A 26,599-nucleotide genomic window follows, 5' to 3' on the forward strand; every position below is an offset into this window, starting at 1 on the left:
GCTTGAACATTTCCGCGCTAAAGAAGCTTTGGGGAAGAAATGAATGAATAAGGGTTGGGAAGCACAGTCAATGTGGAGAATCTGTTTACTTTCCCTTGTTGAGGGAAGGACAGCTAGGGACGCAGTTTGCTGACATTACAGACTCTGTGATGGAGTCTATGGGACAGACAGGGTAGGGCATGAGTGTTTCGGGAGGAGGGGTGGGACTTCCTGGGGAGGAGGCATGGGAGGTCATGGTAGAGCAAGGAAGGATGTGGTTTGGGGGCAGATGAAGAAGACTGTCCTGCACTAGGGATATATTTTAAGAAAACACTAAGAGGAATCGCTGAACATTGGGCTCTAACTGTAGGTTCTCCTTCCTTTCTTCTTTGAGAAACTATAAAAGTGATCCCCACCCCCTCCAAATAGCTAACCTCTTATTCAGGTCTGAGACAAGAGAAACCCTGTCCTATGGTTCCCAGTGAACAATATTCTAAAATTCCAACAGTACCCTTCTTTTACAGCATGTCTCAGTGGAATCAAGTCCAACAATTAGAAATCAAGTTTTTGGAGCAAGTAGATCAATTCTATGATGACAACTTTCCTATGGAAATCCGGCACCTGCTGGCCCAGTGGATTGAGCATCAAGACTGGTAGGTTAAGATGGATAGATGCTCTGTGTCCTAGCCACGTACATGTATTCTTATGGTCTGCATTCATTTAGGTTTCGTATATAATATGTACCCTCAAGGTTTTGGAAATCCTTCTCAAAGACTAATTTTGTTTCATCCACTCTAGATAAAAACTTAATGAATTTAGTGCATTGTCTTTAAGTACCTCCTATCTCAATTGCCTTAGTTACTATTCTATTGCTGTGAAGAGACACCATGACCAAGAAAATTCATAAAAGAAAGACTTTAATTGGGCTCTTGCTTACAGTTTCAGAGGTTTAGTCCATTATTATCATGGCAGGGAGCATGGTGGCACTGGAGTTGTAGCTGGGAGCCTGCAACTTGGTCTGCAGGCAGGGGTGGGGGAAGAGAGAGAGAGAGAGAGAGAGAGAGAGAGAGAGAGAGAGAGAGAGAGAGAGAGAGAGAGAGAGAGAGAGAGAGAGAGAGAGACACTGGGCCTGGCTTGGGCTTTTGAAACCTCAAACCTCATTCCCAATGACACATTTCCTGCAACAAGGCCACACCTCTTCCTTTCAAATAATGCTTCTCCATAGTGACTAAGCATTACATATATGAGCCTATGGGAACCATTTTTTTTTTTTTTTTGGTTTTTCAAGACAGGGTTTCTCTGTGGCTTTGGAGGCTGTCCTGGAACTTGCTCTGTAGACCAGGCTGGCCTCGAACTCACAGAGATCCGCCTGCCTCTGCCTCCCGAGTGCTGGGATTAAAGGCGTGCGCCACCAACGCCCGGCTTTATGGGAACCATTTTTATTCCGACCAACACATCAATGCTTTTGGTATAAAAAGTCCCAAGCCCATTAATGTCAGTTCTGTTGTTATAGTCCCAATGCCAGTAAATATTCTTTTAAGGAGTCCCTTTCCACCTTCAGTGGGAAGCATTCACCTCCCTCAAACATACCATGCCCTGACTCCTCCCCCCACCCCGTTTTATTTTTAACAACCTCCTTCCTTGTCCCTGCCTGCCTCTAACTTGTTAGAATTAAAGTAAGATGATGGCAAATAGCATGCTCAGAGTTTACTGTACCAAACTGTATACATGAGAAATAAACCAAAACAGCTTTTTCTATATGAATATGAAACTGTCCAGTTAATAGACTTTTTGCAAAGTTCTGTTTCCCATTTATAACTAAATTTTGCTTTTTACTTCAGTCATCTTTTCTATATAAACCACAGAACAAAGGATTTTGACCACTCTGAACTGTTCAGTTTAGTAGTAGTAACCGTGTTCTCATGGTTCTGCTGTTATCACCCCATCTGCAGCAGGTGGCCCTCTCTGTCTGAAGTTCTGGCTCATTAAACAGTAACCCTGCTCTTCAAAACTCAGTTCCCATCTCTCTCTCTCTCTCTCTCTCTCTCTCTCTCTCTCTCTCTCTCTCTCTCTCTCTCTGTCTCTCTCTCTCTCTCTGTCTCTCTCTCTGTCTCTCTCTCTCTCTGTGTCTCTGTCTCTGTCTCTGTCTCTCTCTCCTACAAATGTTAGTACAGGAGGTACTTTGTATGAAGGAACCACATATTTTTGCTTCTGTGCCTGACTTATTTCCCTGAATGTAACATTTTTCAGATTCATTCTTGTCATTGCATGTACCAGAATTTTATGCATATTTGAAGCTGAATAGCATTGCCCTGTGTGGACACACAACAATGGTCAGAACCATGTACTCACTGTGTGGACACACTGCCAATGGTCAGAACCATGTACTCACTGCGTGGACACACTGCCAATGGTCAGGACTGTGTACTCACTGTGTGGACACACAACAATGGTCAGGACTGTGTACTCACTGCGTGGACACACAACAATGGTCAGGACTGTGTACTCACTGCGTGGACACACTGCCAATGGTCAGAACCATGTACTCACTGCATGGACACACAACAATGGTCAGGACCATGTACTCACTGTGTGGACACACAACAATGGTCAGGACTGTGTACTCACTGCGTGGACACACTGCCAATGGTCAGGACTGTGTACTCACTGCGTGGACACACTGCCAATGGTCAGAACCATGTACTCACTGCGTGGACACACTGCCAATGGTCAGAACCATGTACTCACTGCGTGGACACACTGCCAATGGTCAGGACTGTGTACTCACTGCGTGGACACACTGCCAATGATCAGAACCATGTACTCACTGCGTGGACACACAACAATGGTCAGGACCATGTACTCACTGTGTGGACACACAACAATGGTCAGGACTGTGTACTCACTGTGTGGACACACAACAATGGTCAGGACTGTGTACTCACTGTGTGGACACACTGCTAATGGTCAGGACTGTGTACTCACTGTGTGGACACACTGACAAGGTGAGGACCGTGTACTCACTACTTGAGGTCAGAACTACGTATTCACTGATGGACATTCAGTTATTCTACCTTTAAGCCATTGCCAGTGCCTGGTCTCATCCTGGCTGTTTGCATGTAGACCCAAATACAGGCCTGTTGAGTCAGCTGGCAGTTGTATATATTATAAGTAACTGCTAAACTTTTCACACTGTAACACTTTGCATTCCCATAAGCAATATATAAAGGCTTCAATTTCTTACTATTCTTGCCAAGACTTTTCTGATTTATTTTTATTTTTTTAAATAATAGCCATTCCACTGAGGATGAATGGCATTGTGCTGTAGTTTTGATTTATAAAACTATAATGATTAGTAGTGTTGAAGTATTTTATGTATTCTACTTAGCTTTTAAAACACTTAAATGCTTGTCACTGTGGAATAAATCTGACATTTAAAATTTATATGGTAAAGAAGTAAATATTTTATTAACTGTTTCTTACTGAGTATTAACACCTTGACATTTCTATTTAATTTTAGGGAGGTGGCTTCTAACAATGAAACTATGGCAACAATTCTTCTTCAAAACTTATTAATACAGTTGGATGAACAGTTAGGTCGTGTTTCCAAAGAGAAAAACCTGCTATTGATCCATAATCTAAAGAGAATTAGAAAAGTTCTTCAGGTAAGAATGCATTTCTACTTATCAAAAAAAGGAATGTGCAAGTCTTAAATTTGGGATAAAATTTGTATATGTACCCTTAAATTACTTTCAAAAGATTTAAAGGAAAAATTGTTTCTTCATCACTTACATTTTTTCTGCTTAGTTATTTTTTATTTTTAAAAATATTTAGCCTAAGATTCTATGGAAGTGAGAAGGTGTGTGTGTGTGTTACTCATCTGGCTTATTTCCTAATTATCACCAAGTTTAATGTCATGAAAACAAATTTAACAGAACAGCTATTCATGGCTGTTCTCTGACCCTTCCGTGCCTTCGTCTCTTATATAACAATGAGTTAGTATTCTCATTTGTAAGTGTAAGCATCATGCAAATTATAATTGATTAAATAATGTTGACACATTATTATCAGCTTAAATCCCAGGAGTTAGTTAAGATGAATTAAGTACGTCTGTGGATTTTAACAAACATGTCACTCATCTACCGTTACAACATTTCACAGAGGAGTTTCATAATACAGAGTATCCTGTGTTTCAGTCATTTCCCCTCCTGTCTTCACACCGAATGCCTGAAATTAGGGGCCATTTCCTCCCTGAAGTTTGCCTTTTCTTTAATGTCCTACAGTTAGAAATGTATAGTTCGTGGCTTTTTAAAAGACTGGCTTCTTCCACCTAGCTGCAAGCACTTAAAGCCCCTATTTCATGGTGTGATAGATTAATCACTATATAATATTCCAGTATACTTATTTTATTCATTCTAAATAAAGCTACTGTTAGGAATTACATGTGGGCTTTTGCAAGGGTCTAAGTGTTCATTTCATTTGAGTCATTACCAAAAACCATGATTTCTAATGTTACTATTGTTGGACTTTTTGGTTAGTTTTATTCAACTTCCTTTCTTTTTCCCTCAGATAGAATGATGTACATTCATAATAAAACTTGAAACATTAGAAAATACAAAGAAAGCTAGAAACAATCCAAAACCTAATTCTTGGAAATAAGCATGCTAATATTTGATGAATATCAATGCAGCACTTATTTATACATGTGTATTTTCAGATAGCTCCATAGAGTAAATTGCAACTACCACCTGTACAACTTTCACTCCTGTCTCCATACGCCATGTGCATACACAGATGAGAGGCGGGACAGTTACTCCCCCCTCAGCCTCACACACACACCACAAAATCTCCATGTCCCTTCCTTTCCTTTATCTTTTTTTGAGACAAGATTTCTCTGTAGACCTGAATGTCCTTGGAGCTTGCTCTATAGACCAGTCTGGCCACCAACTCAGAGATCCACCTACTCCTCCCTTCCTCTACCCAGTTCTGGGATTAAAGGTGTGTGCCACAACTGCTGGCCTGTAATTTCTACATCTATCTATTTCTTGTTTGAAGAATATAATCTCCAGCAAGGGAAGGGCTTTGTTTACTTTACTCTTATATTCTTAATGCCTACATAGTGCCTAGTCACACAAAAGGTACTCAATAAATAATTTTCATAAATAAACATCAATATAGGATTGTTTGGAGTAAAAGGAGAGTGGTGTTATATGTACTTCTGAAAATAAATCTTATGTATATTGATGGAATATTAAAAGTTGTTTATCAAATAAGTTTTTCCTCACTTACAGAAAGATTTTTTCTCAAAGAAATTCCACTCAAGTTAACAAAACCATGAAAAGCATATAATAGTGAAATATACATACTATCTCAAACTGTATTTTGACTTTTAAACAGCTATCTGTTGACTTAAAGATAGTAAATGTGAGGAAATTATTGTTCACCTGTCACCCACCTCTATGTTTATTAGTTATACTTTCTTATTCTGCTGTCAAACGACAACATGTATTTCTTTAATTTCACATTTAATTGGCTTCAGTGCACACAAGAACTTTTTACTATTGGTTCTTCATTCATAGGATTAAAAATTTTAATTTATTTGTAATTGCTTAGATTTTATATAGTAATTCTTTTCAAGAGGGTCTAAATGGTAATACAATATTTGAGAAATTTTATGCCTAAGAATGTCTGGTACTTTAATCTTTTAAATTAACTATTTATTTATTCATTGTGTATGTTTGTGGATCACGTGTGCCATGTCATGTGTATGGATCAGAGAACAACTTTCAGGAGTTGATTGTTTCCTTCTACTACATGGGTTTCAGGAATTAAATTGAGGTTGGCAAGCTTGGCTATAAGTGCCTTTACTCTCGTCAGCCCAGGTCTGGCACTTTAAGGGACACTGTGGCTGGGTATAAAAACCTTAGGTTGCTTTCTATAGACATTGCTCTACAGATACTGAGGAAAGGCTAGCTCTATCAGATGTTTGCTTATAGTTAGGGTCATCATGATGCTGCTTTATGATTAAGCTATTGTAAACACTGACCCTTCAAAGAGATGCAGCATGCAAGAATCAGATAGCCTCACAGATACATACCTGCTGTGCACAGCACTACTTATAGTGAAGGTTCAAAGAGAATAGCATGATTTCTCACAAATCTACATAATAAACTGTTTTTTTCATGTGTGCTGGTTCTCTGAGCTGATGACAGCTGTCTATGAACCATCTAGAAAAGGCACGAATCTGAATGAACAAAGTTTATTGGTTCAGTCTGAATAGTCAAATGATGCCATGCAATTTGGCATCTGTCCACTATTTCTAATACAAAACACCATGGATGGATTGTTAGAACTTTGTAGGTGTTTCATTTCTCCTAAAACTCCTGTACTTCCTCCTTAACTCCAAACTGCTGCCTCCCCACCAAGATGATGATATAAAATGAGTATTTACCAGTTTCTTCTGTTTTGTTGCTGTTTTATCTTGTATATTTGCACCCCTAAAGAATATAGAGGAGGTTTGTGACCTAGTGAATCTCACATACATGGGATCACACTATATTTACAGTTCAACAATGTTTCATAGTTTCCAAGATCCAACACCACCAACTTTGGTTGCAATATTCTCTTCATTTTTATTCCTACACTCTATTCCTATATATGGCTATATTAAATTTTGTTCATTTTATAGTTGGTGGACACCTGATTTATTTAGCATGTTCCTTTTCAACTTCAAATATCATTGCCCTGAACATCTTGCATGTGCCCCTTGGTACAGTACAAGAAATTCTCTACAATACACATGTAGTAGTAGGATTTCTGAACTATGCAGTTTGTGTGTATTTAATTGTGCTGAATATTGGTAGTATATATCAGCTTACCTTTGTGTAATTTTTCTAACTTCATTTATATGTTTTCTTTTTAATAGATGCATTTAAGTTCACATTTTAACAGATACTTTTGTATACTCCAATTTGTAATTCATTGTGTGTAAATAATTCACAATTCCATCCTTGACTATTTCTGCCTAGATAAATTTTGAAATGACCCAACTACACACAAATACTGTAAAATAAAGCATAAACACACTTAAAAATTAGAGAATTATGGGATAGTATTTAAGAAGCTGCTACTATAAATGGCAATAGGCAAGATGATTTCCATACATTCTTACTAAGACTTTCCAAGTATGATAAAACAAAAAATTCACAATAAACACAAGATAAAATAAAAAAGATTGCCAGAGAATCGAAAACTTAAAACAGTTTCTTTACAAACATGAAATACAAAGTCCATCATCTTAAAATCTACCTAAGTTCTTACAGGACTGAAATATTCCACAGAAGTTTGTTTGGTCATCAACTATTTAATGAATACTGGGTATATATCTGGTCATATTTTAAGTACTAGGAATGCAATTAGGGGATGTCATGATCTTTCAGTTTAAAGAGTTCACACTTCCTGTGTTTTGGTTTTTAAATTTAGATGAAATTTTGTGGGTACACTTCAGGTTTGAGTGAGATGGGGCCAGTGGACATGGGCATCTGCTCTGATGAGAGAATCTTTTTTCCTGTCAATCAGAAAGTTCTGTTTGTAGTCTTGGTGTTAGTTCTGTGGTTACTAATCCCACCACCTGCACAGTGCTCTTCACAGGCCGTGGTGGGAGGCTGAAACTCAGTGGGTGAGGTGACACCAGAAAGCACAACCTTTTCAATGCCTGGCCTACCTTCTGCCTCACCATGTCCTCTGTGTTAGAGGGCACCTGGATGTGCCTGAATAAAAATGTGCTCTTAGTTCTGTTAATGAGACCATCTGAGTAAGAGACACACTTGGCAATGCCAGGAAGATAAAATAAAACAAATCGAGAAATATTGCTTAGTATATGGAGCCCTCTGAACTCTTCAGATCTTATCCTCTAACCCACTGCTTTCTCAGTTCACTCCTCTTCCTTCCCCTCTGTGCCACACACACACACACACTCACACACTCACACACACACACACACACACACACACACACACAGAGAGAGAGAGAGAGAGAGAGAGAGAGAGATAGCCACCGCCTAAGCCCTGAAAGGAAAGTGCAGCCACGTTGTGTAAATCTAAGAGTAGAATGTTTACACTTTGTGAAAACCTCCAAGTAGGAGGTTCTGTATTCCCTTTTCATTCTATCACTGAACAATCCTGCCAATTTATCAGTTAGTTCACAGAGCTGAACTGCTTCCTCAAACTCCTGACAAATCCTTCCTCGAGATCTGTCATCTGTCATCTGTTTGGTACCCACCTCACAGCATTCGTATTTTCAACGGCTTGGAGACCTATGTGTTGTTAATTAGTTGTCAGGACTTTGTGGCCTGATTTGAAACAGGGGACAGGTGGATGATGTACAGTTTAATTCCTTGTTTTAAGCACATCACACAAAATTGGAATCCAACACCAGGGACTGATGTTTCTGAACAGCTCAACTTCCATTCATGAATCACTTTGTGCACATTCCTCCAGCCCTTTATCCTCTCTAAGACCACTTAGATAGTTCTTTGAGAAATTGAATCTTGGGGTGTAGGAGTGATCCAGTGGTTAAGAACACTTGCTGCTCTTGCACAGGACCCGGGTTCAGTTCTCAGCACTTACATGATGGCTAACAATCATCCATAACTTTAATTCTGGGGATCAAATGCTACCTTCTGAACTATGAAGGCACTAGGTGTGCACACAGTGCACATACATGCAGGCAAAACACACATACATGAAATAAAATAATCAAATTGATCTAAAAAATCAAATTTTAGTGAGTTAATACTTGAGTACATAACAACCCATCCTTTCCCTGGATTCTGAATGTTAACACAATTGATGCAAGTGTTTGGGCTTCTTCATGAAATAGACACTTTGTGTATAATATAGAACATGTACATTTCTTTGCTTGTACTTGGCATGTGTGTATGTGGTGGTATGTGTTGTGTGTGTGCCCACGCACTCATAAAGGCGCCAGAGGAAGATGGGAGGTGTCCTGTTCTATTGCTCTCTTTCTTATTCCTCTGCTGTAGATCTTTTCACTGACCCAGCTGCTCTGTGGCCTCCCAGGCATGGTGCACAGTGAAGTAGAAGGCAGTATAGGTAGCTGTAAAGGTTAACACTGCTCATATAAGATCCGTGATCATCTAAGATACAAACTTCTGGGCATGTCGGTCAAGGAGCTTACAGGTTTAACATTTAATTGGGAGAACTCTCCCAAAATGTGGGTGTCCATGCCTTGGTCTGGGATCCCAGGCTGGACAAATAGGGTTAATCAGGCTGAGCACTAGCATTGGTTCCTCTCTGCTTCTTTATGGTGCATGTTGCTTTTATGGTGCTCTCATGGAGATCTCGTGGTGCTGTGGCTTCTTGTTCTGGCTTCTTGCTCTGGCTGCCATGATTTCCCCACTATGATAGGTTATACACACTCAAACTGTGAGCCAAAACAAACCCCTCCTCCTGGAAGTCGCTTTTCTCAGATACTTTGCTACATCAACAAGAAACGTAGCCAACAGTAGCCAAGAGCTTTGTTGATGCTTAAAGAATAAGACCCCTGTCTAAGCTGTCAATGCCAAGAAACTGCCTGTTTCTTGTCATCTAACCTGCCTTAGTGAATAGACATGGGAGCGAAACTAAGCATGCTTTGGGACACTGAGACAACCCAGCCACCCTTTGTAACTTGTCCCCTGTCTATCAGGACTTACGTTGGAAAAGCCTATGTCCCACTGGCTTTCTGTAGCTAAGCATAGCCTTGCTGCCTGCTTTAGGTTCTAGTGTTCCTGGTCTGAGTAATAAAAGCCTTCCTGGAGATGTAGGGAGAGATTTCCATGGCAACTGTGTGACTTTAGCATTAAAGGTATAGATGGGGAGACCTATTTGGTCATTATTACAAGTCAGCAAGAAAGAAAAAGGAGCCTGATATAGGCAGGGACAATGGAATGAAGGCTGTATGCTGGAATTATGAGATAATTTGGTAAAAGAATTGACATATAATGAGTGAATAGATACAAAGTATGAGAGAATTAGAATGAGATGATTTAGTCGCTTAATTTGGGTTATTGCACAGATAGTAATGCATATTAAAAATTAGTTTGGGGGCTGAAGAGGTGGCTCAGAGGTTAAGAGCATTGGCTGCTCTTCAAGAGGTCCTGAGTTCAATTCCTGGCAACCACATGGTGGCTCACAACCACCTGTAGTGAGATCAGATGCCCTCTTCTGGTCTGCATGTGTACATGCAAATAGAGCACTTGTGTACATTCATTCAATCAATCAATCATTCAATCAATCGTTTGGGGAAGGGAGGTGAGACAACAAGATGAGTTTGACATGTTCTGTGCTGTTGGAAACAAACATGAAAAACTTGGGACTACATTGTCTATATAACATGAACATTGTCTTCTTCTCTGACTATCCTTGGACTAGCAGGTCAAATGTCACATCATTGCAAATGCAGTTCAGATCAATAATCACCTGACTTCCTGAAGTCATCAGTTTCTGAGGAAAGGGGAACTGGTTTAAAAAGTAGTGTTTAGAACAAATGGTTGGATAGAGAAAGTTAGGCTTCTAACCTAGCAGAAGGTTGCAAGGAGCAAGAAGAGCCAGGGAAGAAAGTGAAGAGAAAAACAGTAACCAGGGACAAGGATGGACGCGAAAGGCGGCCACACCCAAACACCCTAGAGTTAACTTCCACAGGAGAGGCACTGGTGAGCTCTCTAAACCAATTTCCACTCTCCAGGAGCTCAGTCAAGCGCACCGACTCTTTGCAATAAAACAGCATAGGTCATATGTCAGAACAATAAGGTGACCAAGAGATACAGAGTCACTTAGAAACTGCACGAGGCTTGCACATCTTTCCTTTCTCCACACACTTTCATGAAACAGGTGTGTAGTTAACTGGAAAAAATGTTAGTACAGTGCTTAGAACCATGTGCATCACTTTAAAAACTGTTTTGTTAGTGTATGGTGTGCAGGTAGTTCAGTACCTATGTCCTGCCTGCAGCTCAGTGTGACCACCAGCAATACCTCTCTGTGTCACTTCTGACATCAACTAAGCCATTTTCCTTCTCTCCACTTAGTTCACAGAGGAACTTATTAGTGAAGGGAAGAATGTCTCATCTTTGAATTTTTTCCTTCATACGTTATATGTCCTGTATATTGTGGGCTATTACTTTCCCATGTCTTTATCCTTTATTTTTAAAATCTTTTTATTATTTAAGAATAACGCAATGCATCTTGATGAAGTCCACCTCCACACCCACCTCTTCAATCCTCCCTTATCCTCACCACACTTTTCTCTCCTAGTTTCTTTTTTACAGCCTACAGAGCGCACTTTAGTGATGCTTGTATATGCACAGGTGGAGGGTCATCTTGTGGGGCATGGGAAGACTCTTAGAGGCCACATCCCAGAATAGATAGACTCTTCCTCCCTACAGCAGTCAGTTGCCATTATCTCCTCTGCTTGGGGGTGGAGCTTCTTGAGCCCCCATCTGATGCATACTGGGATTTTGGCTAGTTTGGTCTTGTGCAGGGATTTTGTGTACAGTTCCAGTCCCCACGAGTTCATGTGTGTATGGGTTTGGTTACCTTTACCGCTCTACTAAACATCTGCAAGAGTGTACATCCTAATCCCAGAATTGCTGATGAATTAAAAACACATACTTGGTAAAATAAATGTCTTACACAGTATCTTTTGATAGGCATGTGATTGATGTCAGTTTCAGGTCTTCTCCTCAGAAGTAGCCAGTTCTCAGAGGCCACTGAAAAGCCTGCCATGAGAATCTAGAGCCATGCAGAAGGGGGCCATTTTTTGTTCCTTTATATCTCTTTGAGAGTGTGGTTTAACATATACCAACTGAGTTTTAAATAGCCAACTTTTAATTTTTAAAGGTGTGTCTATTTTTATTTTATGTGTATGGGTGTTTGCCTGCATGCGTATCTGTGCATTGTATGTGTGTGCCTGGTGCCCACAGAGGCCAGAAGAGGGCATCAGATCCCATGGAACTGGTCCTCTGTAGGAGCAGTAAGTGCTCTAAGCAATGAGCAATCACTCCAGTACCTTCAATAACCTTTTTATTACCAAGGTGATCTATGGCTAAGAAAGTCCAGAAAATTCACATATGTAAGCAACCTGAAACCCTATCTTTAACTAACAACTACTATGATCATGCATATTTATAGCAAATTTATTGACAATAATAACTTCGTCAACAATTAATATTATTTTATCACCTTCTTAAGCAGGCAACATCTTTTCATATCATTATTTTTTAGTCATCTCTGTCTTGTTTTCTTTTGAGATAGGGTACCACTGTATAGCCAAGACTGGTATCAAACTTGTGTCAGTAATCCTCTGCTAATCTCTCATGTGTTGGAATTAGAGGCATGTGCCACTGTGCCTGATTTGATATTAGTTTTAATTACCTCTTAGTTGGAACTTTATTTTTCTCACTACTATTATAGGTGGTTTACATACCTGTCTTAGTTAAAGTTGTGTTAATACAAAGAGACACTATGATCACATCAACTCTTATAAAGAAAAACATTTCATTGGGGCTGGCTTACAGTTCAGAGGTTAAGTCCATTATCCCCAAGACCGGAAGCGTGGTGGCATGCAGGCAGACATGGTGCTGGAGAGGTAGCTGAGAGTTCTACATCTAGATCAGCAGGCAGCAGGAACAGAGAAAGTGAGCCACTGGACCTGGCTTGAGCTTCTGAAACTTCAAAGTCCCCCCTCCCGACACTTTTCCTCTAGCAAGGCCACGCCTACTCTAACAAGGCCACAGGTCCTGATCCTTTCAAATAATGCCACTTCCTATGAACCTATGGGAGCCATTCTCATTCAAGCTATCACAATACCTATTATAAAATTTTTGTTCATGCTTGTGATTGTTTTGTTAGGACAGTGTGTTTCCACTGTAGGCATCACAATCACTTGTGATATTGTAACTATTTAAAACATTTATTTTTATATTTTCTGTGTGTTGTGTGTCTGTGTATGTGCACAGGATTTCAGTTATCTGTGGAGGCCAGGGGTGTCAAACCCCTTGAAGCTGTAGCTTCAGGCTGTTGTTAGTTGTTTAACACAGGAGTGCTTGTAACTGAACTTGGGTCTGCTGCAAGAGCAGTGTAGCATGCACTCTTAACTTCTGTGGCATCTCTTGTTGATCCAACGTTGTAGTTTTTAATACCCACTGTTATGATCTAAGCTGGCATATCAATGAGGAGAACACTAACTACTATCAAACAGCAAAGTTTATTGCACAATACACGACCTAATGCTCGTTGTTCTGGTAGATAAATGTGTGACTCATCCTCTCGTGGCGATAAGGACATCTAAGCTCTTCCCTTTGTGGCTCAGATTTTTTATTTTTTGTTTGGTTCAGCTATTTCTAAGAGACCTGAATGCCTCTGCAGACAGGAAGAGAGTAAGCCTGTAAGTCCACAGATATATCTATAAAATGCTGACACATTACGTACACACCCAGTTAGCAGAAACTCCACATCCTATCCTCATCCAAACAGAGGATGCCACAAACTAGCTGACAAGCATCAGCACTACCTTGCTGGGTTTTACTTCATTTTTTTCCAAGAGGAGCTGGAATTTAAGTGGACGGTAAGTGTGCCACATTTGGCAAAAGCAAAAATTAAAAACATTTTGGAAAATAATTTTCAATATCCAAGTTTGATGGCTAAGCAATCCATCTCTGAGGATGTGTCCTATAAAACTGTCACATAGGTCAATAGAGGGATAGACATCCAAGAATGGTCATTGTCATACTAGTCATTGTAGCAAAAATGTGAAAATGATCCAAAATGCCTGTGCTTGAATGTCTGCAGAGAGTGAAGTATTTTTCTATATACTATCAAAATATTAAAACCCTACCAACTTAATGTAGTGGAATAGAAGAAATTCTTACAGTTGCTCAAGTTCATTTATAGTAATGTTAATCTTTGTGAATATCTATAGATTGCAGAGTGCAGATTTTTTCTGTAAAGAATACAATTATAGTAGGTAAAATAGTTATGGCTCATGTATAATGAAAGAAACATCTACTATTATTAAGAATCAAAGAAAACACAAATGAAATAAACCTGAATACAGTGGTTCCTTGCCTAATGATGGACACATTTGAGCAATGTGCCGTTAAGTGATGTCACCATTGTGGAAGCATCACAGTGTTCCTATGCAGCCTGGATGATGTTGGTAAGTCACTTACCAGGGGCTTTTTGGTGTAGACAAGAGGAGAATGCCTGTGTTTTGTGCATGCTGCTTTACTGATATGTTTGCTTAGTATAATAGAAAAACAATGCTAAACATTATCATCTGTGGTATAGCTGGCAAGGCAGAAAATCTGCTTACACTGGTGTCACCACAAACACATGATTAAGGCATTGCATCATGATGTTATGGCAGCTACGGTGTGGCTATGTCATGACATTTTACACCTCCATAATCACCTGATGGAATCGTCACTGTGGACTGAAACATTGTCACACGGCGCATGACTATTACCTGAGATGGAAGGGCTGCTACGATGTGTGTCTCTAACAGTGAAAGCATCGGACAACTGTCTGGTGTGACAATGCAGAGGCAGTAGGGGAGAAAGTTCTCGCTAACTATCAGCATTTCTATTAGATGAACTTTAAAGGGAATAAGCCCAAATTACGTAAGTATTAAAACCAAAATCACCAGATTCACAAGCACTGCTCTCTGACACCCAGGGAGAGGGCCCAGAAATCTGATTCATAAATGTTTCCCAGTAAACAGCCTTGAGACACATTCCTAGAAGTGGAATTGCTGTGTCAAAGGAGTGAAAAATGCTAAGGCTTACGATAAGAATTGCCAGGGCATCCTCTGGTAATGTGCTAGCTCACATTCCCACCAGTGTGTGAAAGCTTATTTCATCGCCTGTGCGGAGTGGGATAGAGTGTTTTCATCTTTGCCAGCTTGATAAATGAAAAATGGCATATCTGATGGATTTTGACAGAGGCAATAGTTTGCTGCGGTTCGCTCTTTGTGGGGGCATTCTGTCCCATCTGTCTCCCTCTTGAACTGTGTAGGTCGATTAGTCTCCTTCAGTTAGTTCTTGGTGATAGCGATCACTCGAGGAGCTTGTTAGAATGTAGATTTGTGGCTCCCCTGTAATTCTGCCTGTGCTGGTAGAGATGGGTTTAGAAATGAGGGAAGGCAAGGGACGGTGATCCAGGGACAGAGCTGTGTGTCCTGGGCAAGAAGACCACAATTACAGCAAGCAGCGCAAGATACACAATATGCACAATCTGTGTTCCTAAAACGGACTCCAGCTCATCTGTGCCGTGCCCCTTCCTGGGACACAGTTTCCCCACTCCACCGTGGTCCATGTAGCCTTCTCTGTGTGCCATTAAAATCCACACTGCTTCCTCCCTATTCCGCTTTCTTGCAGCCCTTAGTGTCCAAACAACCCATCCTCACTTGATTTTTCAGCTACCACTTTAGACAGGTAATAATCAACTGATAATAGTAATGGATAATGGATAACTGTTAACAGTCTAATGAAGGCAGTCGAAGTATTATTTCAGAGCAAGGGGCTAGCATAGAATATAACCATGCAGTAAATACACACATGATAGCCCTTAGTCAGGGGCAATGCCACTGTTTAGATGGTGGAATCTGAAGTTGTAGCAGACTTAAAGGTTTAGAAGTAGGAGATGGAGAGGGGTTTAGCCTGTTAAGAGCCCATTCTGCTCATGCAGAGGACTTGAGTCTGGTTCCCAGCACTCACATAGTGTGGCTCACAACCAACCGTAACTATAGCATCAGGGATCCAATACCCTCTTCTGGATGCTCTGGGTACCTACACTCACAGTTGTACGCACCCAGAAACCCGTAGGTTTAATTAACAATAAAACAAACCTGTAAAAAATTGGTAATCAAGAAGTTCTCTGCCAATGTTAAGTTTTACTTTTCAAAAGGCAAAAATTAAAACCCACATGTTGCTGGATGTGAACTGGGCCAGTGAGGAGCCTCTCACAGTGAGGTGAGGTTTTTTTTCCTATTTTCTTTTTTTTTTAATTTTTAAATTTAAATTAGAAGCAAGGTTGCTTCACCTGTCAATCCCAGATCCCTATTCCTCTCCCTCTCCTCCTCCCATGCCTTCCCACCAATCCTCCTACCCCCCAATCCCCACTCCTTTCCCCAGGGAGGGTGAAACACTTCATGGGGGGTGTCCATAGTCTGTCATTTCATCCAGGGCAGGTTCTAGGCCCTCCCTCAAGAGTCCAGGCTGAGAGAGCATCTCTCATTGTGGGATGGACACCCAAAGTCCATTTGTATGCCAGGGATAAATACTGATCTACTACCCAAGGCCCCATAGATTACCTAGGCCTCCTCACTGATACCCACATTCGGGGGATCTGGATCAGTCCCATGCTGGATTCCCAGCCATCAGTCTGGGATTCAAGAGCTCCCCTTTGTTCAGATCAACTGTTTCTGTTGGTTAAACAAGCCCAGTCTTGACCCCTATGCTCATCAGTCCTCCCTCTCTGTCACTGGATTCAGCTCAGTGTTCAGCTGTGGGAGTCTGCCTCTGCTTCCATCAGTCATTGGTTGAAGGTTCTGTTTCCCAGACTCTCTGGCAGTGGGATTGTAGGCTGGTACTCCCTTGATCCATGTTTAAAATCCGTATATGAGTGAGTACATACCATGTTTGTCATTTTGTGACTGGGTTAGTTAGGCGAGTTTTTTGGTCATTATTCTCAGTGTTGTTTTATTTTAAAAATTCCCGCAGGCATATTGAAAAATCAGCCATGATCAGCCCCATTCTAGAACTTCTGTTTCAACTGAGAATTTCCTAAGTTCCATAGGTATTTATAACACGAGCAGCCAAGGCAGAACCTCACTGTCCATAAGTAATGAAAAGCAGCCATGTGAATTTCACACACACACACACACACACACACACACACACACACACACACACCATTATTCCTTCTCTCTCCAGAAGGAGGGGACACTTGAGTTGCCTTGTGGAAGGGAGTCCCCAAAATGTAACTCATGCCTCGTCATTTCTGACAAGTCTGAGCAAATTTGCTTCTAGTCATTCACTCGTCCACCAAGTGTGCATTGAGGGTACTCTGCCCATGTTGAGAATAGAGCAGGCAACAAGTAGAGATGCCCTATCAGCGTCTGTGACACATAAGATCTAGTGAAGAGAGAGAGTCAACCAGGAAACGGTGCTCCGCCTGCTTTCACCAAGGAGGCAACCTCTTCATGCGTGCTGCCTTTCCTATATCTAATGCAAGGCAGTCGAAACAAACTTCCCATGTCTATACACCCACACCTTCCAATTTATCAGGAATATGTACTATACATCTCTGCCTTCTAATTTATCAGGAATATGTGCTGACGTTACAGAGACTTTGTAGATCAGTTGGGTATTTTGTGGGGGGAGTGTATCCTGCGTTATAATTCAGCTGGCTTTCTGTCAGCGAGTGTTGCGCTATAATTCAGCTGGCTTTCTGCCAGCGAGTGCTGCGTTATAATTCAGCTGGCTCTCCACTGCCTATGCTTTGGTTTACAGAGCAGCTGTGCAGCTGGAAGAGAAGCCAAGGAGGCACCAGCCCAGGCTGGAATTACAAATGGAAGGGTCCCAGAGACAGGATGATCACGTCTCTTGCCTGCCTTGATGGATGCAGCAAACAAAGGGGCATTCAGTTATTTTCCATTGTTTCATCGAAAAATTATTCTTCCCCAGTCACAATATACTTAATATGTTTGCTCCTGCTCTCCCTGGCACTATGTAAACCAGCTTGGCCTCGAATTCTCAACAATCTTCCAGGCTCAGCTTCCTGAGTGCTGGGGTGACAGGTGTGAGCCACTACACCTGGATAAAACATTTTGTTTTTTTTTTCCTTCAGTTGTGGGGGTAGATCTCAGGTCCTCTCATGTGCCAAAGTATATGGTCTTCATATAACCTATGAAAGCATACTATAACAAAGTCGTGACCTTTCTCAAAATATCCCATCGTGAGGATTGATTTTTCACAGGGATTGTAGTTTTTCTAACAACTCATCGGTATTCTCAACTTCCCACATGATTCCTAATGAATGCCCACCAGTAGCATCTAACTGATACGGCTTGCCATAATTTTTAGGTAGGCATGTAGGATTATTCAACAAAGAACATAGTTTTTAAATTCCGAAGACCAAAGCTATAGATATGGCTTATGGGTGGAGTATTTATCCAGAAAATGTAAAGCCGTGGGTTCAATTCCCAATGCAACAAAAACAAGACAATATCATCAGAATACAAATTGACCCCCCATTGGTATGTGCAATCTTTGTATAACATATACAAGAAACCAAACAGTTTGCCAAGGACTTCTTCATTCTCTGTAAATGGCTGGAAGTCAGTTTCTGAGTACTGAGTCATAAAAGAGCCTGAACCAAGATGTCAGCATCACTTGGAGATCTGCATCACAAAAGGGAGCCAGTGGTAGGAGTGGCGTTCTTCCCAGTTGTGCACAGATGGATAACAATCAAATAAGACACACAGAAATGGCCTGAAATCCATTAAGAAAGCCTCAAGAGCAGAGAACCAGTACTCCTAGGACCAGAGCTGGAGCAAGCCCTTCTAGCCTTCACACTCTGGTGTGTTGGGAATACGTTTGAAGAGAGACTGTCTACCATTGCCCAGAGAAAGGAGTACATGTAGGCCCATGTAGGTGGGGTGTGAAGGAGGTTGTAGGTCCATTGTTTGGAGAGGGCTGTGTTTGCATAGTAGGCACAGGTGACACAATTAGCCTGCCAAGTGCATTATTACAGGGTTTATGCCAAAGGGTATCCTGGTGTACTCAACTGTTTTTGACTTGCCTGCCTCAACTAAAGAGATGAATACTTAAAAATTATTTTCCATTTATTTGTCTATTACTTAAAAACATCCTGTAAGCATAAGGGTGAAAACATGAAAAAGAAAACTGGCAAGGCTGGAGAGATGGTTCTGCAGTTAAGAGCACTAACTGCTCTTCCAGGGAACTAGGTTTGATTTTCAGCACCCACATGGCAGCTCACAACCATCTCTAACTCCAGTTATGAGGACCCAGCACCCTCTTCTGGTCTCCTTGAGAATTGCATGTACATGGTACACAGACACATGCAGGCAAAACAGCCACACAGAAACAGATAACCTTTTTTAAAAAGAAAGCAAAATGCTCCTGTTCTTGGTTTGTAATGAAATCTGGGGCTCAAAGTGGCCTTTAAAATATTCACCATTTGGATGAATGGCTGGAGATGTGACTCAGTTGTTCTGGGTTTGATCTTTAGCCTGTACGTTCAGGTCAGAAGGTCAGGGTCATCTCAGCCACACTGCAAATTTCAGAACAGCCTAGGCTATAAGAAACACTCTCCTCTCACTTACCTACACCATATTTCGAAACAAAAACATCATTATAGCTAATCATAGTGGCATAGACCAATAATCCCAGCACTCAGGAGTCTGAGTCAGGGAAGTCCTGAGTTCAAGCCATCCTGTATTACATAGCAAAACCCTCAAAACACAAACCAAATACTTTCTGCCATTTTGCCTAAAGTCATGAAAAAAGAAAACCCTAAAAGACACACATAGATTAGCACCATCTTCATCCCTGGACCAGAGACCAGGTCAAACCAGTCCCCACTACAACCATCCCTAACCTACTATGCAAATACAACCCACTAATCTGGCAGCACAGCACCCTGCTCGCACGTAGGCTGGCTTTCTATTGGCTTGTGAGTTTCTGAGGTGAGTAGCTGGAATCACGTTATAAGTGGGCTCTGGGTGAACAGATTTCTATTGGATCAACCTGGGGGTCAAATTATATGGGCCGTGGGATCCCAGTACTTGCTACAGTATCTAGTGTGTGATGGGTGCTCCAGTATATTGGTGGAAAACATTTTTTCTGTCTATACAATAATATATGTATATATATACATATATATATAATTTGTTTTTTAATAGCACAAGCAATAATGGAACAGCAGCATATCAGTTCTAGAATCACAAGTAACAACAGAGAGACAACATGTGAAGACTGTAAATCTGGGTCACGATAGTGAGAACAACCTTATTGCCCCCAAGCCAGTGCTTTCTGGCTGCCACTCTGCATTAGAGGCACACCCTATCTTCTGTCACTCTCCTACTGGCTGTCTCCCCGCTCTAAAGGAATCCCCTAACTTCTGTGACCAAGGACAATGGGGATCCACACAACGTTAGCTCTGTGGTAGGTGAGCCCTGGTGATGTGCAGGCAAAAACAATGTCACGTGCAACGTGGGCTTAGGATGGTGCTCTGACTGAGGCTGACTGTGCTCAGGGAGTGGCGAACACAAGCTGGGTAGCTCAGAGTTGTGACTTCCTGGTACACCTTATGGAGGAGGTGAGAACGGCCAGAGAAACTACACCGGAATGCTTCTGTCTTGATAATTCATTCCTTGTGCTTCCTCCATTTTATATTACATAGAATAATCCACATTGTCTGTTTATTACATTGTGTTCAGAAAACGTACAAAGCTAGCATTTTAGTTCTGGAGAGAACCTTAGGTATGACTGATGTGTATGTAACAAATTATCAGCAAAACTCATATATAGGGGACGAATTCTGGTATTATATGGTATTATTACCGTGACTTTACTATGACATCAAGCTATACAATTTTTACTTAGTTAACTTTAGAATCATACTAATTTTTAGCATTAAATACAACACATAAGGCTTGAGGTTTTCATTGCTTTCATTAATAATTATTGCCTTGATGCTAGCAATTTAGTCATAAAACAATAATGGCCCAGACCTAATTATAACAACAGCTTCCTGTATCTCACACCTGGGTTTAGACCACAGCTTTCTTCAGAAATAATGTGTATTGACAACTTTTCACTCCACAGGAGATTGGTTGGGCTGGCTGGGAGCAAGGGGTAAGAATATGAAACATGACACATTTGAAAATGTTTTTGCTACAAATACATAAACACTTGTGACCCTAGCCCCTTCTCATAGGGAAGGTCCTCTATGAGAAAATAGGATGTTAGAGAAGAAGGGCCACCCACAGAGTCCAGCAAACTGCTTGCTGCCTGTGGTTACCTGAGTCTATACTGTTCCCCAAGTCCTTTTGCTAAAATACCAATGTGAACAATTTGTTTATCTTTAGCTATTATGTTTCTCTTCCACATGGTAATCACACAGCAACACGGCCTTAGTGGTACACAGCTACCTTAGGAGACCTTTCCAGAAGCCCAGAGGTTTACTGGAATCTCTTAAACAAATTCAACCTTGTTGGGGTTTGCCAAGCTTGGGCTGCAGAGATGGTTCAGCCGTAAAAAGAGGCTTACAACAAAAGGCTCACACAAAGGTTTGCTAACTTTGTGTGGTTTTGTTCTGAGCATTTGTTTAAATGAAATGCTTTTTTGTCCCTTCAAATGCAGGGCTTTGTCTCCTTTTCATCATTTAAAATTGTTTCACGTAAGTCCTAAACTTTGATCCTGTTTTACCCCCAAAAGTGAAGGACCCATAACAACCTGAAGAGGAAGCCAGAGGTCAAATCCATGCAGACCAAGACAAAGGGAGTGGTACTTGTTTGATGCCAGTCTTTTCAACACCCAGAACAGTGCTGAGGATTATCCATTACAAATGTGTGGGGCAAATGGCATCAGCGGCATCGGGCACTGATAATGTCTGCTGACCCTGGCTTTGCATACACGGGGCGGGTGGCCATAAAAAAGGTAGGAGCAGGTGTTACAGGTAAACCAGACCATTTGTGAAGGCACAGGACAGGTAAGGCCACGGGAGACTGAGGGAGCTTGGACTAAGGGAAGTGGGAGGTACACTTGTGCATGTAGGAGTAGCTGAAGGCAGGTAGAGCAACTGGGAAGGACAAGTTTGCCCTTCGTGCAAGAGGGCACAGTGGAATGCAAGGCTGAGTAATTGTTTTCAAGCTTTTCAGTGTCTGACCAACTAGAAAGTTGGATGGTGGTGGCTTTCCCCCTTTTGGCTTGTCTGCTGAGTCCTAGACTTGAAGGCAGTACCTGTGCTCCCCTTAGGACTATACCAGCCCAGTTGGGTGACATAAATATAAGAGGTTTATGAAACTCATAACTGTCACGCCCGCCTCGACCAGCAAGGAAGACGCAAAGCCCAGACTCTTCTTTAAGCAGTTTATTCAGGAACCTTGAACAATCTTCTGACCCCGGGGAGTGCCAACCCACACCTTAAAAGCCCTTGGGCGGCCAACCCCAGTATGCTACGTGGAACATGCAGATAAGTCCACATACGCGGAAGCAAGCCTGATATCCAGCCTTAACCAAATACAGGTGTTGTTTATCACAGAGAGCACCTGCTGTCGGGCTAGCAGAAGGCTGAAGCCAGCACCATCTTAAGGGTGCGGCACTTCGCAGCTCTCTACACATAACCATAATGATGAGAGCTACATTTTAATAGATTGATTCCTTACTGCTTCTATGTTTACCACAACTTTGTACCATGTATAGATTGTGCCATACTATCTAAATAAAAATGTGTAAACATAGCCATACAAGCGCCTCCATATGCATGTGTACATCTTAAAGTAATGGGGACACTCACTATATGCTTAGTTCAACGGAGTGCCAACTGCTTTTGTCACCTCAGTCTTCAAATAATCCTTGCAGGTACTCACATTCCTCCATTTTGTTAATGAAGGGATCTAGGCTTGGAAAGGTCACAAAACTGCCAAAGGTCACAGAGCTAGAGGTGAAAGTGTTGAGATAAACCTGCTTTTCCAAACCCAGAGCCTGTGCCTGAAGTGTTACATAGGTAGACTATTTCCCCAAACAGTGTCCTTCTTCCTCTTTAACATTGGCTTATGATATTGTAAGATCTTCATTAAAAGCACATGGTCATGGAACCACTATCATAATAAAATGACAGTGTTTAATCATCCTGAAATTCCTCATGCTGGTTGTGGATCACTTTGCTCAAGCTCCACACCCAGATATCCTCTGATTCTTTTCTCTGTTCCTACGCGTCTGTCTTTTCCATGTCATGTACCTGCAGTCACAGAATGCAGCCTTGCACATTCGCTCCCTTCTCCGGAGGAAAATCCCTGGGGCTTCTGAAAGCACACTGCTGTTAGAACCTGGGTTGATCATGGTTCGTGTAATCCCCAAATTGTAGGCTTATGCTTCCTGCACTAGTAATTATACATTTTACATAGCCTGCTTTGATTTTTATATCTTGGTAAGAGGTAGTCACTAAACAGCAATTACTAATGTAGAACTTTGAGGTATTGACATAAAATGAATAGCTACAGAAACTGACCAGTTTGACAGATTTTTTATAATAATTTTCAATTTAACTTTTTACAAATGTTACTACTAGCTTCCTCTCCCTCCCCTCCTCCCCTGCCCTCTTAGTTCCCCCAGCCCCCATCCCGTCCCCCCCTCCGTTCCCCAGGGAGGGTAAGGCCTTCCATAGGGGATTTTCAAATTCTGTCATATCATCCCTGGCAGAGCCTAGACCCTCCCCCATGTGTCCAGCCTGAGAGAGCATTCTCCACATAGAATGGGCTCCCAAAGTCCATTTGTATGCCAGGGATAAATACTGATCTACTATCCGAAGTTCCATAGATTGCTGAGGCCTCTTCTCTGACACCCAGGTTCAGGGGGGGTCTGGATCAGTACCATGCTGGCCTCTCAGTCATCAGTCTGGGGTCCATGCATTTCCCCTTGTTTAGGTCAGCTGCCTCTGTGGGTTTCACAAGCTGGGTCTTGATTCCTTTGCTCATCACTCTTCTTTGCAACTGGATCCCAGGAGTTCAGTTAGGTTTTTAGCTATGGTACCTGCTTCTGCTTCCATCAGTCCCTGGATGAGGGTTCTAGGATAGCATATCAGGTAGTCATTAATCTCCTTATCAGGGGAGGGCATCAGTTTGACAGATTTTAGTGTAAGGATGTGCATGAGAATCCATTCCCCAGTAAAGATAACAAACACAACACTGCATCTAAATCTACCTCATCCCCTTTCCAGGCCACCTTCCTACCTCCCCCACCTGTCTCCTTTCCCCTGCAACCACTGGCCTGCTTCTGTTCACTGCAGGGATTCTAGAGTTTAAGTAGAGCCACACAGTGTGCACTCCTTTTTTATTTTATCTTTTTAAAAGATGCGTTTTGTGCATATATATATATATATATATATATATATATATACTCCTCTCTGTGTGTGAATGTATGCATATGTGTGCAAATGCCAAAGGAGGGGCAAAAAGGGCCTTGGATCTGGGGCTGGACCTGTGACAGGTGCTAAGCTTCTGGAAATGGGTGTTAAGAACCAAATTTGCATCATCTTCAGGAGCAGCAAGCACTTGTAACGAAGACTGGGCCATCTCCAGGGTCCTTGTGTGTCTTTTTAATAGGCTTCTTAGAAGGTCACTGTTTTTCAGGTTTGTGCATATATTTGCATGCATCAACAACAGTTTGTTCCTTCTTACTGCTGAGGAGTGCTCCATGGTATAGACACATTACAACTTGTCCTTTTTTCATGATTGTATTTTATAATTATCTAAACTTTGGCATATGTAAGGAGTAAAAACACATGAGATTTTAAATTTAAATTCCATCCTTTAAACTTATTAATACTTGTGCACACATCCTTGAAATTTAAATGAGTATTTAAATTGAGAAAGAATCAGATGGGAGAGAGGAGAGGAATGGAGGAGAGGGTAAGGAATTTGCCATAAAAAGAACATCATTCCTATCCTCTAGTACCGTGAAGAGCTAGGTGTGTAGCTCAGTTGTAGGGCATGAGTCCAGAATGCGCAGGTTTTGGACTCCCCAGAATCACAGACAAACAAAACCCATAAATTAACTTCACATCTGACTCTGATGCTTGCAAACAGATCATACAACTTTGCACTCCATATCTAATATTCTGTTTATATTTATATAAAATAATTCAGTGTGGTGCTATACATTATTGAAACTCTGATTACAGTAACTTTCCTTTGATCAGTTAAATTAATGCACATTTTCTTTGGTAATATAGTTGTAACTAGGTAATAAATTCTTCCATCTTGGGTACATTCATATTGCAAAATAAGACCAACACTTTAAAGGAAGATGGATGGCTGTTTTTGCTAAACTTTAGATTGGAATCCCCGATGCCTTGTTCCAGGTGTTATGCTAGGGCGACTCATAAAGTGTCAGGTAGGTTGCTTGTCAGGCCGAGCTTCCTTGATCCTCATTCCTCTGTCTATAAAATGACAATGGCAGTCTTGAAAGGCTACATTGGGTTTTAAGTCAAATGGCATTTGTGAGCACATAACATACAGGAGACATCTGTAAATGTTCTTCCTTGGTCCTGCCTCCTTTTTTGTCTGAAGAGATGCTTAGACACATAGGTAGATTATTTCCCCCAATTGTGGTGTAGCCCATTGCTGTTTTGGCACTTTTCATGTACTTCTTATGACATATACCACTGAGCCAGAACACAGAGGCCTGGGAGCATCCTTGGATAACTGTCTGAGGGAGACTTTGCCTTCCTAGTGTTGGCATGAAGCCAACTCTGTGGCTGTACTGATTTAGGGGAAAGGAGGGCTTGTTTTATGATCACACGTCAAGGAGTGACTCACTGAAGGATCAAGGCTCTTGTGTGGCTAAAACCTTCCACAAAGCCTTTGGGAGAAGATATGGTGGTTGATCCCAGGTGGGAGGGAACAGCTCATATTGGAAACCAGAGATCTGGGTAACCGGTGGTCTTTATGAATGCCCTCTGGGTGCTAAAAACTCTTGGATTAGCTAGAGTGTTCCCACAACCTTCACAGGTGCTAATTAGCAAACCACTGCTGTGAGAAACCCAAAGAAGTTGCCAGGGCATCCTATCAGGAGAATGCTAGAGGATTTTAAATGCTCAGAAACATAGTCATGTTGAATTAGAACATGACCACATAAAGTCACAGTGGGATGGTTGCTGAAGGGTAGATATGGGAAGTGTCATGGTGTAAACATCTTTAACATTACTGAAATTAAGAGACTCCAACACAGCTTACATATTAAAGAAGAATAGTTAGCATGTAGAAAACTCTCCATACACTATAATAGAAGGGCTTTCGGGGGGCACTGAAACCTAGTTTGAGTTTCAGTCAGCCTCTTAGAAGGTATATGACCTCACAGAGCAATTCATTTCATGAGTCCTCAGTTCTCCTGTCTAGGAACAGGTGAATCATAGCACCTATGCTACTGAGTGATGTGACAAGACTAGGATAGACACTAAGTGCTCTGAGATATCAGCCAAGTGAAAGCCTGAAGGAAGTAAACGGAAACCATCCTTCTAACATCCCCTTCTCCTGTTCTCTACGTTTCCAAGAAAAACTGAATGTCTCAAATCTTTGGGTGTGTCTGTGTTCATGTGTGTGAGTATATGTGCCACGCCACATGAGTGTAGGTCACAGGACATCCTGTGTCAGCCTGTGCCTACCACCTTGTCTGAGACAAGGTCACACACAGGTTGGGTGCCCTCAAGCTCTCAGAGATTCTCCTTCACCCCCTGCCTCACTCACCACGAGAGCACAGGATTAGATACACACACCTTTTAAAAGAAAATGTAGGTTCTCAGGATTCGAACTCAGG

At 41.5% G+C, this 26,599-nt stretch overlaps 1 protein-coding gene across 2 annotated transcripts in view; it reads left to right on the plus strand.

Annotated features, from left to right (window-relative positions):
• Positions 1-26,599, plus strand: part of Stat4 (signal transducer and activator of transcription 4) — a 92,484-nt gene that overhangs the window by 2,740 nt on the left and 63,145 nt on the right. The window contains exons 2-3 of one of the 2 annotated variants that reach the window (XM_021235566.2): positions 488-632; positions 3,500-3,644. In XM_021235566.2, coding sequence (XP_021091225.1) covers positions 505-632; positions 3,500-3,644 — 273 coding nt within the window. In that variant the 5' untranslated portion in view covers positions 488-504. The remainder of the gene's footprint in view (positions 1-487; positions 633-3,499; positions 3,645-26,599) is intronic. The other variant, XM_013123968.3, reaches the window with a different exon arrangement.

This window comes from Mesocricetus auratus, unplaced genomic scaffold (assembly GCF_017639785.1).
Source record: "Mesocricetus auratus isolate SY011 unplaced genomic scaffold, BCM_Maur_2.0 Super-Scaffold_100010, whole genome shotgun sequence".
Lineage (NCBI taxonomy): Eukaryota > Metazoa > Chordata > Mammalia > Rodentia > Cricetidae > Mesocricetus > Mesocricetus auratus.